Below are 14,217 nucleotides of genomic sequence, written 5' to 3'. Positions count from 1 at the left end.
AACAGACCGGGATGAGATATGACCCAGCTCGGCCAGGCCTAGAGGGCTTCCCCCCCCCCACCCCAACTGGCAGCTCTTGTTCTTTCCATGGCCCCAGGGCCTGTGAAACGTCCAGGCACGGGGGATGCGGCTGGGAGCAAGCCAGGGGGACTCAAGGCAATAAATGAAGAATCCACAAGGTATGCAGGGGGTAGTGTAATAAGTCAACAAGAAGGGGGCGCCTTCACATGCCGTCCTGGGAAAGGCTGAGGGGTAGAGCCGAGCCTGGACAGGCGTGCTGGGGAGGGAACTCGGGACTGGGAGCACAGCGAAGGCTGCCAGGGAGGGCCGGGACGGAAGGGCTCTGAGAGGAAGATGGACACAGTGGGGAGACTGGTGAGAACGAATGGGGAGGGGGCCGGAGCCCCATGTGCAGGGTGGGGGAGCACCAGGACCATGTGAGGCAACTATGGAGGGGAGGAGCCGGCTGCAGGGCCAAGGCCAGGTGTGCTTGTGCCAGGTGGAGGGCTGGCCAGGTGGAGGGGCGACAGGCAGCAACCCTGGCAGGATGGGCAGCAAGCTATGGATGCTTCTAGGGCTCCCTAGAGCCCATGGAGAGGCCGTGGCTGAAGGCAGGAGTGAGCCACCAGCTAGCAAGCAGATGGGATTGAAAACCCTGCACTGGAAGACTAGGCAGTGGGGCTCACCGAGGTGTGGGGGAGCACGGAGAGGCAGGGAGAGGAGAGGTGGGGGTTGGGAGGTCAGGCCGGGCCGATGCCCCCAGCAGCTCAGGGTCCAGGATATAAATCTCATCCTGCGCAATCTCTGTCACGTAGTTGAGGTGCTCCTGTGGGTGGGGAGGTCAGGGCTCAGACCTTCTAGACCCTGAGGGCAGCAAGGGCCTTAGACCTAGAGAAGCTTCTGCTGGGAACAGGGCCAGTCCCCACTTCCCCTCCCTTCCATTGCACTGGCCAAGACCAGGGCTTCGCCTCAGCTCCACAGCCACTTCCCAACGCCAAGCCTCTACCTGGGTGACCCGGCCCCGGCTGATCCCTTCCACTCTCTCGGATGCTTCTTCCGGCCCCCCCGCAAGCCTGTTCTGTGGCTGCCACGTGTACTGGGCAGGGGGAGACCCGTGCCCACAGCCCAAGGAAGCACACTGAGGCTGTGAGGCGTGGGCACGTGTGCTGGGCCTGGGGAGCAAGGGAGTGGGGTGGGGAGCCAGCCGTGGGCGGAGCGGGCCCGCAGCCTACCTGGGCGCGGTCGATCCTGTAGAAGCGGCTGGCAGTGGTGGCTGTGGAAGAGGCAACTGGGTGAGGATGGGAGAGAGCAAGGCCTGGCTGCCCATCAGGTTCCCCCCACCCAGGGGAAGGGCAGGGAGAGCCCAGGCCTGCCCACAGCCCACCCACCAGAGCATACTCACCATCCAGAAAACACCACTTGGGGGACAATTTCTGGCATGTTGGGGATTTGGCTGCAGCACCATCGGGCTCCTGTGGAGACATAAAGGTCAGAGTGGGCTGGGGTTGGGTGGGGAGGAAGGGAGCTCGCAGCCGGGGTGCCACCTCCTCCCATCACTACCTGCTGGAGCCTCTCGATGTGAGCGCGGCAGAGCTCGAGGTCGCTGTCTCCAGGAACCACCACGGTGCCCAGGGGCACAGCTGGAGGACAGAGCAGCCCGTCAGCGGCGGGCAGGGGAAGGAGAGCTCCTCACCCACCCGGGCCCCAGCACCGCCGCCACTCACAGGCCTCCTTGAGCTGCTCCTTGTCATAATGCAGGGCCTCATAATCGTGCATGCTGACCCTGCTCACCTGGATCCGTAGCTGCTCAGGAACTGGCTGCTGGCTGCGGGTAGGGCCAATGGGAAGGAACTCTGTAAGTGCCCCACCCAGACCCCCTGGTCCCTGGCTAGACACCATGCCATGTGCAGCCTCCCTCCCCAAACCCTGGGGCAGAGGGACTGCAATTCCAGAGCTTCCTCTGGTGTTGGGGACCTTGCGCACGCTTGACCAGTGCACTAGCTCTGAGCTCCCCACCCCTGCCCTTAGTCAACTGTTTGAACAAGCGGGAAAGCGATGGTTCAGGGAGGGGCGGTGTGGCCTGTGGAGGCAGAGGGGGACGTACTCGCTGTGCAGGGGGGCAGTGCTCCGGCGCTTCGCCTTCTGCACCATGGTGGCCTGGTTGCGCAGGGCGATGCGGATGCGCGAGGCAGCCAGCTTGCAGGGCTCGCCGTCCACCTGCACGGGAATGGCCTTGGCCGTGGTGAGCAGAACCTCGCGGCACTGCGTCAGGCGCTCGCCGTGCCCGCCCACCTGAAGCGCTGCCTGTGGGCACAGGAAGTTCAGATCAGGGGGGTGGGCGGGGTGTCTGCTTCTTCCACAGGCTCTGGACAGAGCGCAAAGGAAGGAGGAACCCGCAGGGCGAGGATGTGGAAAGCAGAGGCGAGGGGAGGGGACGGAGACAGTGAAGGTGACTCCTGTCAGTGGGCACGGAGGTGGCCTCCTACACACATGGGAGGCTGGGTCACTCTTAGGTCAGAGTGGAAAGAGGGAGCCCTGAACCCCAGGAGCCCTGGGGCGAGCCCCTTGACCCTGGCGACCCTGGAAGGGGCTGGGCCACTTACTAGAGACGTCATGGTGAAGCCAATGACCTCGAGGTAGCCATCGTCGTGCCGCTGGGGCTCAAAATCATGGTGCTCCCCAGGGTGGCCCCAGGGCATGGTGCCCGCACAGTACCTGCGGGGAGGGCGGCGGAGGGCTTCAGCATGGCGCCATGGGGCGGGCCAGCGGGGCCACCAGAGCCTCACTCCCTCACCTGGGGATATTCAGGAAAACGATGCACTGGGGCTTCAGGTCCTGAATCTTGGGGGTCAGGTCCATCCCATCACACTGGAGGCAGGAATGGGGAAGCATTGGGCAACATACCCTTGTCCAGGTGGCCTTCCTGCCCGCGGCGACCACCCCTCCCCTCTGCCTGCCAGCTCTGCCTTGCTCACCACTACCCGGATGTGCTTGGCCAAATCCTTGGAGCTGCCCATCAGGAAGTCAGAGAAGGCTGTCTGTGGGACACAGAAGGGGTGGGGGTCACCATCTCGTGGCGGGGACCTTCTCTTGCCACTGTGTGGCAGAGTGGGGGCGGGCTCAGGGGGAGGTGCAGGCAGACCCGACTCACCCCTGCGTAGAACATCTTGTTCCGAAAGCGACTGTTGAATTTCTCTGGGTTGGCCTCTGGGTAAAGGCAAGAAATGGGATCAGTCAACTTGCTGATATGTCTGGGCTTGGGGTGCAGAGGGAGGCTGTGAATGAGGAGGACCAAGGCGTGGCAGCCCTTCTAGGGACAATCCCTAGCATCTTCCCACAGGAAGCTACCTACCTCGAGACTCGTGAAACTCCAGGGTGACATGTGCATCAAAGCCTAGGCTGAAGTAGTTGTTGAAGACATCCAGGGGTAGCTGGGAGGAGAGGGGACACGTGTGAGCACCAGGCCTCCCACATATCCTCCTCTCCTGGGCCAGCTCATCGGCCACGTGCACATCGTTGCTTTTATAGCCTTTCTTCTTCCCTGAGTAGTGAGGATTATAGGCCTGAACCACCGGCGTCTGACATTTTAAGAGTCTTTCTACCCAGTGAACAATGCGCCTAAGGTCTTCGCCAGGCCCAACGCATCACCAGGCGGGCCCTACTCTTCTGCCTTCTGAGTGAATGCTGCAGCCCTCGTGCCGTGTACTGCACTAGCAGTGGGACTCCGGGTTGTCTGCTCAGAACACCACCTGACACAGTACGTGCGTATTCAGTACATGCCGGTGGCTCAACAAAAATCTATCTTGTCATTTCTCTCTCTGGAGCAGTGGAGGAGACTTGCCTAAGTTCCCAGAACCGGTGAGTGGGAGTACAGGCCCAGCCCAGGTACCCTGGGCATCCAGACACCTGGGGCCCCTGCCTGGTCTTGGCTGACCCACCCGGTCAGTAGCGCCCTCATCTCGCTCCTCAGGCCCTGCCTCGGGGTTGGGCTCCGCACGCAAGTCCCAGCGGTCCAGCTGCACCACATTCCCTTCTTCCACATGCGAGAGGATCTTGGACACTGGCTCGTCTGTATAGCCCTGGTGGGAGGAAGCAGGGACTGAGCTCTTCCTGTGTGCAGAGACCCCCGCCACACCTTCAACCCCCATCCCAAGTGTGCTTACCCCACCCCAGTTGAGGGTACGAGCCAGGTCATTGCCAGTACCCAGAGGCAGGATGGCAACAGGGGGCGGTGGTTTTAAGCGCAGCTGGTCCAGAGTGGAGAGGATCCAGCCGACCTGGAGCAGGTGGGGCAGGCAGAGGGGACAGTCAGGCCAGGCAGGGCACGCTTGTGGGAAGCACAAGCTCAGCCCTGGTGCTGTGAGAACCTACCGTGCCATCACCCCCGCACGCCAGGATCCGCAGGTTGTGCACTTTGCGGTACATTTCCAGCCTGGGCCAGGGAAAGACAGGAATGGGGAACGTGTGTCGTGCCCAGAACCAGGCAAGACCCCGCTGTCCGCTGTAGAACCTTAACAAGTACTTACGCCTCCTTGGGCCCTCCCTGGCTCAGATCAAAGACTTGCCGGGGATTGAGATACCAGAGGAAGGATTGGATGATCTTAGCGCCCTGTGGGGGATGAGGAGGCAGTGGGTGGGTGGAGGCAAAGTGGGGAGAAATTCAGGGAGAAGGATGTGACTCTGGGAACCAAGCCCAATGAGGGGTGAGGTGTGGAGATGGAAGAGGACTTTCTTAGGATCCTGGGAGAGAGATGAGGCGGAGGCCTGGCAGCCCTGAGAACTATGGCCAGCTCTTAATGGGAAAGAAACTAGGCTTACCTGGTTGCCCCCACTCTTGGGGTTCACAAACACCAGCAGGGGCTTCATGAGGGGGGATGGTGTGGGTCTGATGATAAAGGGTCTCCAGCGGCCCTCCTTGAAGACAGAGAGAGCTGTAAGGCCATTTCCTCTCCTAGAGACCTCGCCTATCCCACCATGGCAGGTCCCTGGATGACTCTCAAGGCTTTTTTTTTTTTTTTTGCCTCCAAGGGCTTGAATTCAGGGCCTGGGCACTGACCCTGGCTTCTTTTGCTCAAGGCTAGTGCTCTACCACTAGAGCAACAGCACCACTTCCGGCTTTTTCTGTGTATGTGGTGCTGAGGAATGGAACCCAGGGCTTCATGCATGCTAGGCAAGCACTCTACTGCTAAGCCACATTCCCAGCCTTGGATGATATAGTTTATACTCCCCATGGCACTTGCTAGCTCAGTCAGACCTTGTGGTGGGGCCCTCAGGGTCCAAACCGAGCCCTCACGGCTGAGCTGACAGCTTAGGCCCTGGGACCCCTAGATTCTGAGGAACAGATTCCCTTTCTCCTCTTCCCATTTCGAGGCTCCTGCCTGGCTCCAGGACTGACCTCTGGCCCTTTCTTGCTGGATTTCCTCTTGAAGGAGGCCCTCTTTTTCTTCTTGCTGGCCTTGAGGGTGTTCTGCAAGGGAGGTAGAGGCATTGGTAACAAGATGGGCAGGCTGGTTGACTGGAAGGCCCCTGCAGGGGGGAGGGGATGGTTGCTGAGGGTGCAGAAAGGACTCACCTGGGGCCTCCGGGCTCGGAGGATCCAAGTGGGTGGAATGACTACAGCCGCATGGACCCCCAAGGAGCAGGGCTCCTCAATCTGCTGCAGCATGAAGCAGGACACCTTGCTGTGGTACTAGAGAACAGTGATGGGTAAGGCTGAGCTGGGCCAGGCTAAGACCTGGGAACCCACCCCCAGCATAGCACAGCATGGGGCAGGGCAGGGGTGGGGCTGGGGTGGCACTCACTGCTTGCTTGCACCAGGAACAGCTGATGGCCACGATCTCCTTGCTGTGAAAAGCGAACTTCTGCTGGAAGCCCTGAGGGTAGATAGGGTGGTTGAGGCATGGGGTAGCCTGGGCCTGAGACCCATCCCTGCTTCTGCTGCCAACCTTTCTCCACCCAGGGAAACCAAGCACATTAAAAGACCAAACAATGCAAGATATAAAATCAGCCCTGGCCAATGAGAGGTGAGCAGAAATGACATAGCAGGTTAGTCCTTAGGAGGAGGGATCTGCCCTTCCTTCCTCCCGTGGCTTGGAGCAGACATGATGGAGGGCGCCATCTTGGACTATGGGGACCAGTGCAGGACTGTGGTGGGAGCAGAGCCACGAGCTAGCAGCTTGGATCACTACAACATCATGGAAGGAGGCCAGTCCCTGACGGCCTTCCCCCAACTAGTCTGTGGAGTGGAGACAGACTGTCTGGTTTAGGCTACAGTTAGTTTGGATTCTGTTTCATAAAGCCAAAGTTATATGCTAATAACTCTATTGTATATTGGATTAGAGCATTTTTGCATTTCTAACTTCCATGATAACAGAATTATGTTTTATATATGATTCTGCAGCTTTCTTATTGAACACTATTTACAAAAGTTGCAATGACACTTGCGTGTGTTTCCATTGTTTAAAAGGCTCATAGCCCAGAATATATGTCCGCTCTCCTACTTATGGGGGGGAGGGGGAGACATCAGTCGCAAAGGCAGGGATGCTTTGTAAGGGGCCAGTGGTCGGCTGCGCTTAACCTCAAAGCACCAGGTGCCCACATAGCTGGAGGACCTGGGAGCAATGCCTGCCTGACTCAGGGTTTCCGTCCTTCCTGACCCCCACACCTGGCTAGACCCCTGAAAATGCTGTGCTGTTTCCTTACTATATAGCCTTGCATTTTTTCCTTGCCTATTCACTCCCAAACTGTTAATGAGGATCTACTGTGTGCTGGGCATGGAGAATAAGTGGAAGAATGAATGCTTGCACCTTTGAGAGCTGTACTGACTGAGGAGACAGAGAGCAAACACGTGAGCCAAACAACTCAACAGGGGTGTGCTGCGGAAGGCCCTCCATACAGTCTCCCCTCAAGCTACACCTTCCTTAGGAGGTCGAGAACCCGGCATCCAGCTTAGCACTTGGCATGAAAAACTCAATAAACAGGGCTGGGAATATGGCCTAGTGGCAAGAGTGCTTGCCTCCTACACATGAAGCTCTCGGTTCGATTCCCCAGCACCACATATATGGAAAATGGCCAGAAGGGGCGCTGTGGCTCAGGTGGCAGAGTGCTAGCCTTGAGCGGGAAGAAGCCAGGGACAGGGCTCAGGCCCTGAGTCCAAGGCTCAGGACTGGCCACAAAACAAAACAAAACAAAACCCAATAAACATCTGTCAAACAAATGAATGGAACATCTACCTGGTCCTCAAGGGCTCCCCACAAGTTCCTAGCAGATCCTACACACTGCACCGGTGAAAATCTTCCCAGACTGGGCTGACTTGGTGCCACAGCTCAGCTGGAGCTTTACATGGGACTAACTCTAGGGCCGTGGTCAGTGCTCACACCCTTGGGTAGAGACCTTACCTTTCCACAGTGCCGACACTTGCCATCCTGGCGTCGTCTATGTACCCAGTGGTGTCTTACGAAGGTTGGCTGGGGAGGAGAGAAATGTCACTAAAGCTTGCAAGGGGTGTACGTGGGCATGGCCCAGGTTGGGCCCACACTGAGCAATGCTTCGGCAGGGAGAGCTGGGCCCCAGGAAGCTTTCTACAGTCAGGTGGTGATGTGGGCTTCGAGGCTCAAGTTGTTCACAGCGCCCCACCCGCTGCGCATGGCCAGCAGGCCTCTCCTTTGGGAGACATGAGAGCCTCTGCCAAAGGAACTGAGCCCCCTGGTGGCATGCTGCTAGCACTGCAGGGATATAGGAACTTGGGGCTTCCCTGACTAGAATCACTCAGCTGCTTACCTCCCGCACATTCCTGGAACCAGACTCGCGGAAGGATGGCTTACAGCGGAAATTTATCTGTGAGATATTACAAAAGGTTAGTGATTCCTTTGGGACAGGGTTACCCAAGTCATCTCACAGGCAGAGAGCCCTAGTCTTGTTCACTGGCAAGAAGAAATTTCTTTCCTTCTTGTGACTAAGACCCCAGGATGGAGAGGTTGTCTCCTAGTAAAGTGGGACCACATTTTGCTTTACTCCATGTCTCCTTGCCCTCTGGTATTTTCAACCCACATGAAGGCAGGAACCCATTCCAGCCTGCAGACTGTTGCCTGACCCTTGAAGGCCTTTGGCTAATGTGCAGAACATAGGTCTATTGGCACCTTTTGTGATGAGGCTGTTTTACTTCTTTCTCAATGAATCCTGCTTCAGCCTCACCTCTAGAGCCATAGGAAAGCCTTACTCTACAATTCAGTCTGTGGAAAGCAGCTCATGCTAGTCTTATTCATGCCATTTCTAGTCTTGCAGACTTTGCCGAACACTGGCCTAGCTTTCCATGCCAGCCCCCCATCCAATTCTGACTTCCCTTCTCCCTCCATCCAGAAGCAGAGTGTTCAGACATGCCTCAAGCTGCAGATGACTGTGGTCTAGTGTACATGTGTGTATGTGTGTGTGTCTGTTTTCTGCATAAGTAGCATGTAAGGGACAGAGCTGGGGTTTGAAGGACACAAGAACTGGCCAAATCACAGCTGAGCAATGAAGCATCAGAAATTCAATGGTCTCTAAATGTTAGTCTAGACATGATAAATGGCATAATAAGCCAAACACCAGTGGTTCATACTTGCAATCTTAGCTACTCAGGAGGCTGAGATCTGAGGATCACAGTTCCAAGCCAGGCCAGGCAGTGTGTGAAACTTTCATTGCCAATTAACCACTAATAAAGCCAGAAGTGGAGCTGTGGCTCAAATGGTAGAATGCTAGCCATGAGCATTCTAGGGATGACACCTAGGCTGAGATTTCAAGCCCCAGGACAAGCACAAAAAAAGAGGGAAGGAGGAAGCTAAAGTTCAAACGTAGATAGTCTCTGACATCACTACCAGGCATGCTAGGTCACCCCAGACTGGCAGGTAGTCTTTGTGTAATATGGATACACGTGTATAGATGGGCAAATGTGTGCCCAGAGTGTGTCATCATCCTAAGGGAGGGGAAGGGAGGCTGAGCAGTCCCACACACCTTTTCCAGCTGTTCAATGCAGGGGGTGTGCACCACAATCTTGCAAGCTGCACACTTTCTCCTGGACACTGATTTCTGCTGCAGGACAAACAGAGCATCCCTGAGGCACCAGGCACTGCCTCAGAGAAAGTGGTGAATTCTGCATCTGCCCCAGCACAAGCGCCCTCTGCCCGGGATGTCAGGTCCACAGCAGCCCACAGCAGCCCAGAGCGGGCGTGCTCACCCTCTGGCAGACCTGGGCACGCCTCGGGGAAGGGCTGTAGCTGTAGCTGGCAGAATTCTAGATCCTGCTCCACCGCCAGGGGGCAGCAGGACTCACCAGCATCTTGGCTACACAGTACTGTTCCCCAACATAGCAGAAGTCCCCCGACACGTTCGTCTCGAACCAGATGTGCTCCCCATATATTGCTGACTCCTACAGCAGGGATGAAGCATGGTCAGCCCAGTCATCAGCCCCTGCCCTGCCCTTCCAACCCTCCCTTGGAGATAACCAAGACAACTGTATTCTAGTGGCCCAGTTTTTCCTCAACGTCCTCCTCTTCAGGACCAAAGGTAGCCAGCTCCAGGAAATCTGCCCTGACACCACTAAGACTACTGCCCCGGGGCTGGGAATATGGCCTAGTGGTAAAGTACTCGCCTCGTATACATGAAGCCCTAAGTTCGATTTCTCAGCACCACATATACAGAAAAAGCCAGGAGTGGTGCTGTGGCTCAAGTGGTAGAATGCTAACCTTGAGTAAAAAGAAGCCAGGGACAGTGCTCAGACCCTGAGTTCAAGCCCTAGGACTGGCAAAAAAGAAAAAAAAAAAGACTACTTCCCCTCAACTATCCCAGGGGCCAGAGCCAGCAGCGTGCGGGTGCCCCCACCCCTCCCAGCCCCCAGCTACTCACACTCCAGTCCACAATGCTCCGGATCTGTCGCTCAGAGTCTCCGCATGGGGCCCCAGGGGCAGGAGGAGGGAGTGCCAGGTGCTGGAGGCCCGACTTGGTGATGGCTTTCCTACAAAAAAAAAGGGGGGGCAGCTGAAGCCATGGGGCAGCTGGGCACTTGGGGACTGCACTTCTGCCCCCACCACCTGGGCTGACCGCCCTCACTGCCCGGGCAGCAGCAGCCCGGGCACCCCGGAGCTACTACAGGTAGCTCAACCTCCTCGAGGCCTTCCTGAAGTGCACTGGCTTTGGTCACTGCCCAGAGCTGGCCACCCTTGGGTGAGGTGCAGCATCAAGACCCTGGCCCCAAGCCCGACCACTCGGTGAGCACATCTTTGCCCCTGCTGGCCACCGCTATACCTACACAAGCAGGGCACTCCAGGCCTGTGGTCCCGCTGACTTGCGCCGTAGGGCTACCTGTCGCCTACGGGACAGCCGGTGCCTGTGGGTGGGGATCATGGAGCCCGCTGTGGTGCCTGAGGCTCTTGGGCCCAGGGGCCGCTGCTGGCTTAGGCGACGATAGTGGCCTCTCAGGCCCCAGAGTGTGTGTCCACACACCACATCAGCAGGGAGCAGGTGGGAGGAGGCCCGGCGCAGGCAACGGGGTATGGGCAGCAGCGGGCGGGCACCCCTGGGTAGAGAGGGCCCTGGTGTCCTGGTGCTCAGCTGGGCAGCACTTGATGCGTTTGTCACATCCACCCCTTCCTCCTCCTCCTCCTCTCCCATGCCAACAAGCCCAGCCAACAGCAGAGGGGCACCCAGAAGTCTAGCAGCTCCAGCAGCGGGGTACAAGACGGGCCCAGTTTCCACACTAAAGCGAGGGTTGCAGGCAGGGGGGGCGGTACTGGAGCGCCGGCGACTGGCAGCCCTGACGCTCCCCCCACAGCTTGGGAGGCAGCCCTGGAGCTGGGCGCTGGAGCGGCGCTGCTGGGCCAGGGATGCGGAGGCCTGCCCCGCGGGGGAGCGGCGCCGGGCCTTGCCAGTGGGCAACCCCACACTGCCGGGCCACCGCTGCCCGGCTCCAGGGCCCGGGGCCTTCCGCTGGAAGTGTCTCCTAAAGAACGTCTCCATGCAGGCACAGGCTGGTGGCTGTTGGCACACAGACCAGAGCGTCAGGAGCTGGGCCAGGTTAGTGAAGGGACATGTAGTTAGGGACGGGGATAACCTTGGCTTCTGGCCTCCATGAACAGTGTTTGTAGGAACTAGGGGATTGGTGGGGAGCCTATGCCCACAGCTGTGTGAGCAGACACTCCCCAGCTGCACTTCCGGCCGCCGCAGGTAGGGGGCACTCCTCCTGCCCAAACACCAGGAGCCCACTGCCTATGAGGCTCCACTTCCTTTGCTAGGAACTGGTGGAAAAGAAAAGAAAGGGCAAGCTGGGAGTCAGAGCTAACCTAGGCAGAGGGTAAGGCTCTAGGTGGGGTCTGGCCTTCTCCTTGGGCCTTCTTTCTGTCCCCAACATGGAACAGGTTGGGCTTACAGTACCCCCTCATTGGCCATAAGCCAAACAATGATACAAAGCAGGGCTCTCTGCAAAAGAACTCAGGGGAGATAAGACCCCCAGTTCCTCAGCACCAGCCTTGGGTCAGGCTGAAGGTTGCCCCTCAGGGGGAACGATGTCTGCTTGGAGGACCTGGGGAAAGCCACTCAAGATGATAGTAGTCATCCCTCCTCGCCTCCCCCCCGCCCCCCCCCCCCCCCCCCGCCCCAGGAGTGCTCCTGTCTGCACTCGGGGACTCAGCAAGAGGCTTGGGTCAAAGAAAAGCCTGGATTCTGGGTACATGGAGTTCTATGAGGAGAACTTCCTAGTTCTCGACAGCTCTGTCTCACTTTCTGCAGGGCCTGAGTCCAGACATTCCAAATGATGTCCCCCTCAAACCCCACCAGCTCTGCTCCTGTGGGTTCCAGGAACTAGATGCCCCAAGGTTCACAGTTCCAAGCACCAGCCCCCAACCTAGTTCTCTACTCCTGGGAGAAAGGGGCTGTGAGAACCACCCTCTCGCAGCAGGGGCTCCCTGCCATCCAAGTCCACTCCTTCATCTTGCTCCTCACCTCCACTCTGCCCTCTCTCCTTCCCTGGCCACTAGCATCAGGTTCCTGTGCCTGCACCTCACGACACTAGGGAAATGGCAGGAAGCTCAGAGTGGTGCTGTCCCCAGAGAAGAGCCCAGGGACACCCACATTTCTACATCCACATTTCTCTCTCTCTCTCTCTCTCTCTCTCTCTCTCACTCTCTCTCTCTCTCTCTCTCTCTCTCTCTCTCTCTCTCTCTCTCCCTTTCTTTTTGCCAGTCCTGGGGCTTGAGCACTGTCCCTGGCTTCTTTTTGCTCAAAGCTAGCACTCTGCCACTTGAGCTACAGCTGTTTTTCTATATATGTGGTGCTGAGGAATTGAACCCAGGGCTTCATGTATATGAGGCAAGCACTCATGCCACTAGGCCATTTTCCCAGCCCGACACCCACATTTCTATCAGGGTTTTTCCAGGGGCCTGGGCCAGAGGATAGAATAGTGGGAGGAGTCTCTGGGCCCAAGTTATAGCTGGGGAATAGAGCTGCCTGGTGGACAGGAGAAGACTTCTGCCTGCTGAGGGCTCAGCCACAATGGCCATGGAGTGGTGTCCCACACAGCAGTGGGCAGGAGGGACGAATGTCACAGAGAACAGGTTGGACTCACCCCAGCTTCATGTCTAGCACCTTCTTTTGGCTCAGCTCATTATTCTACTGCCCCGAGGGTTTCTGGGCTAGGGCGGGGTATGAGGAGCCCATGCTCTGGCTTATCATGCAGGAGAAGCAGAGATGAGAGAATCTGGGATAGGAAAGCATGTTCATGACGCCACGAAGTACCCCTTCAAACCAGATGGACTGGACAGAGGAAGGGTGCTGGCTTTGCTGAGTACTGGTGGCTTATGCCTATAATTCTAGTGACTTGGGAGGCTGAGATCTGAAGATTGTGGTGCAAAGCGAGATCAAGCAGGAAACTCTCAGTGAGACTCTTACTTCCAATTAATCACCAGAAAAAGCCGGGAATGCAGCTAAAGTGTTAAGAGTGCTAGCCTTGAGCACAAAACCTCAGGGACAGCACCTAGGCCCTGAGTTCCAGCCACAGGACCAGGAAAAAAAAGCTGGCTTCCTCATCCAATCAGCATCATCCCAGATACACTCACTGGACTCACTCAGTATCAAGCTCTTTATGCACTTATTTAGTAATCACTAACATCCCAAGACGCAGGTACCACGTGCCTGATGCGCAGAGAGGCAATGTGCTCAAAGCCCATAGGCAGCCCAGCCAGTGGGGAGCAAGTGTTGGAGTTCAGCTATGCCAAAGCCTGCTCCCAGGATGGGAGGAGTACAGGATGCTCCTCTTAGACCTGGAAGCTAAGGTGAGATGAGTTAAGAGAACTATTATAATAATAGTCACCTTACTTAGTCAATACTTGCTCCAGAACTGCCCTGGAAGCCCTTCACTGTCACACTTATCTGCTTCCTTCCCCAACTCTATGAGGGAGGCAGGGTGGCAGGAAGGCTGCTAGTTCCATTATAGAGATGAGAAAACTGAGGGTCAGAGACATGTGCCCACAGCTGGATCCTAAACCCAGGTCTGCCGAACTCAGGGTTGCTTTGCATCCTGGGAAGAGGAGCCTGCAGGCCCCACTGCCCACGCTGCCACGGACTTGCCAGCACTCCCCGGGGTATCAGCTTTCCCCACTCCTCTGCTTAGGCCACTCAGTGACAGCTGCCCAGCCTGGAGAAGATTAGTCACCCAGACGCACACCGCCTGATGCTAGTGTCACCCAGAAAACAAAGGGCCACAGTGAGTGTGGGGGAGGTGCTGGTGTCTTCTGGGCAGTGGTGAGGGCTGGGCCCTGCCTGCTGGGCCAGACCTGCATGACAACAGGGCCGGGAGAGGGGGCCTGCACCTCCCTTCTGGACAGACATGGGGTCAGCCGGCAGGTGCTCCCCTAGAGCTGGGCTCCACACCCCATGGGCTTCCCTCAGCTGTCGTGGAGTGCATCCCTCTCCCCCCAGGACAGTGTAAGGCAAGCCAGTGGTGTGACCATGTAAAAGCCTCAATTTCCCTGTTTGTCCAAGGAGACTATTGGATTGGATGGCACTTTACGGCAAGCTGTCTTGCAGTGCACCTATCCCCTCTTTGGGCTCTTACTGCCCTCCTCCCCCAGGTCCCATGCTTCCTGGCCTCTGGTCTCCATAGAAACCTCTGTGCTCTGGTCAGCAACTGCCTGCCTGCCTGCCCCACTTCCTAGCTCTGCTCCTCCGGAGTCTAATCAGAAGCCTTGGTGG

At 57.4% G+C, this 14,217-nt stretch overlaps 1 protein-coding gene across 5 annotated transcripts in view; it reads right to left on the bottom strand.

Annotated features, from left to right (window-relative positions):
• The window catches only part of Dgkz (diacylglycerol kinase zeta), a 32,844-nt gene that overhangs the window by 2,029 nt on the left and 16,598 nt on the right, over nt 1–14,217 (bottom strand). For 2 of the 5 annotated variants that reach the window (XM_048359471.1, XM_048359472.1), the window contains exons 2-25: nt 9,880–9,988; nt 9,308–9,403; nt 8,989–9,066; nt 7,780–7,836; nt 7,398–7,466; nt 5,802–5,873; nt 5,573–5,689; nt 5,396–5,467; nt 4,819–4,914; nt 4,527–4,609; nt 4,372–4,432; nt 4,164–4,277; nt 3,939–4,079; nt 3,353–3,431; nt 3,152–3,207; nt 2,976–3,038; nt 2,795–2,868; nt 2,604–2,715; nt 2,105–2,304; nt 1,725–1,825; nt 1,561–1,640; nt 1,403–1,472; nt 1,233–1,273; nt 687–826 (exon numbers count right to left, since the gene is read on the bottom strand). In XM_048359471.1, coding sequence (XP_048215428.1) covers nt 687–826; nt 1,233–1,273; nt 1,403–1,472; nt 1,561–1,640; nt 1,725–1,825; nt 2,105–2,304; nt 2,604–2,715; nt 2,795–2,868; nt 2,976–3,038; nt 3,152–3,207; nt 3,353–3,431; nt 3,939–4,079; nt 4,164–4,277; nt 4,372–4,432; nt 4,527–4,609; nt 4,819–4,914; nt 5,396–5,467; nt 5,573–5,689; nt 5,802–5,873; nt 7,398–7,466; nt 7,780–7,836; nt 8,989–9,066; nt 9,308–9,403; nt 9,880–9,988 — 2,181 coding nt within the window. Of the gene's footprint in view, nt 1–686; nt 827–1,232; nt 1,274–1,402; nt 1,473–1,560; nt 1,641–1,724; nt 1,826–2,104; nt 2,305–2,603; nt 2,716–2,794; nt 2,869–2,975; nt 3,039–3,151; nt 3,208–3,352; nt 3,432–3,938; nt 4,080–4,163; nt 4,278–4,371; nt 4,433–4,526; nt 4,610–4,818; nt 4,915–5,395; nt 5,468–5,572; nt 5,690–5,801; nt 5,874–7,397; nt 7,467–7,779; nt 7,837–8,988; nt 9,067–9,307; nt 9,404–9,879; nt 9,989–10,282; nt 11,008–14,217 lie in introns of those variants that run through there. The other 3 variants (XM_048359470.1, XM_048359469.1, XM_048359473.1) reach the window with 3 other exon arrangements.

This window comes from Perognathus longimembris, chromosome 13, assembly GCF_023159225.1.
Source record: "Perognathus longimembris pacificus isolate PPM17 chromosome 13, ASM2315922v1, whole genome shotgun sequence".
Taxonomy (NCBI): Eukaryota; Metazoa; Chordata; class Mammalia; order Rodentia; family Heteromyidae; genus Perognathus; species Perognathus longimembris.
This window is presented reverse-complemented; position numbering and strand designations above follow the sequence as displayed.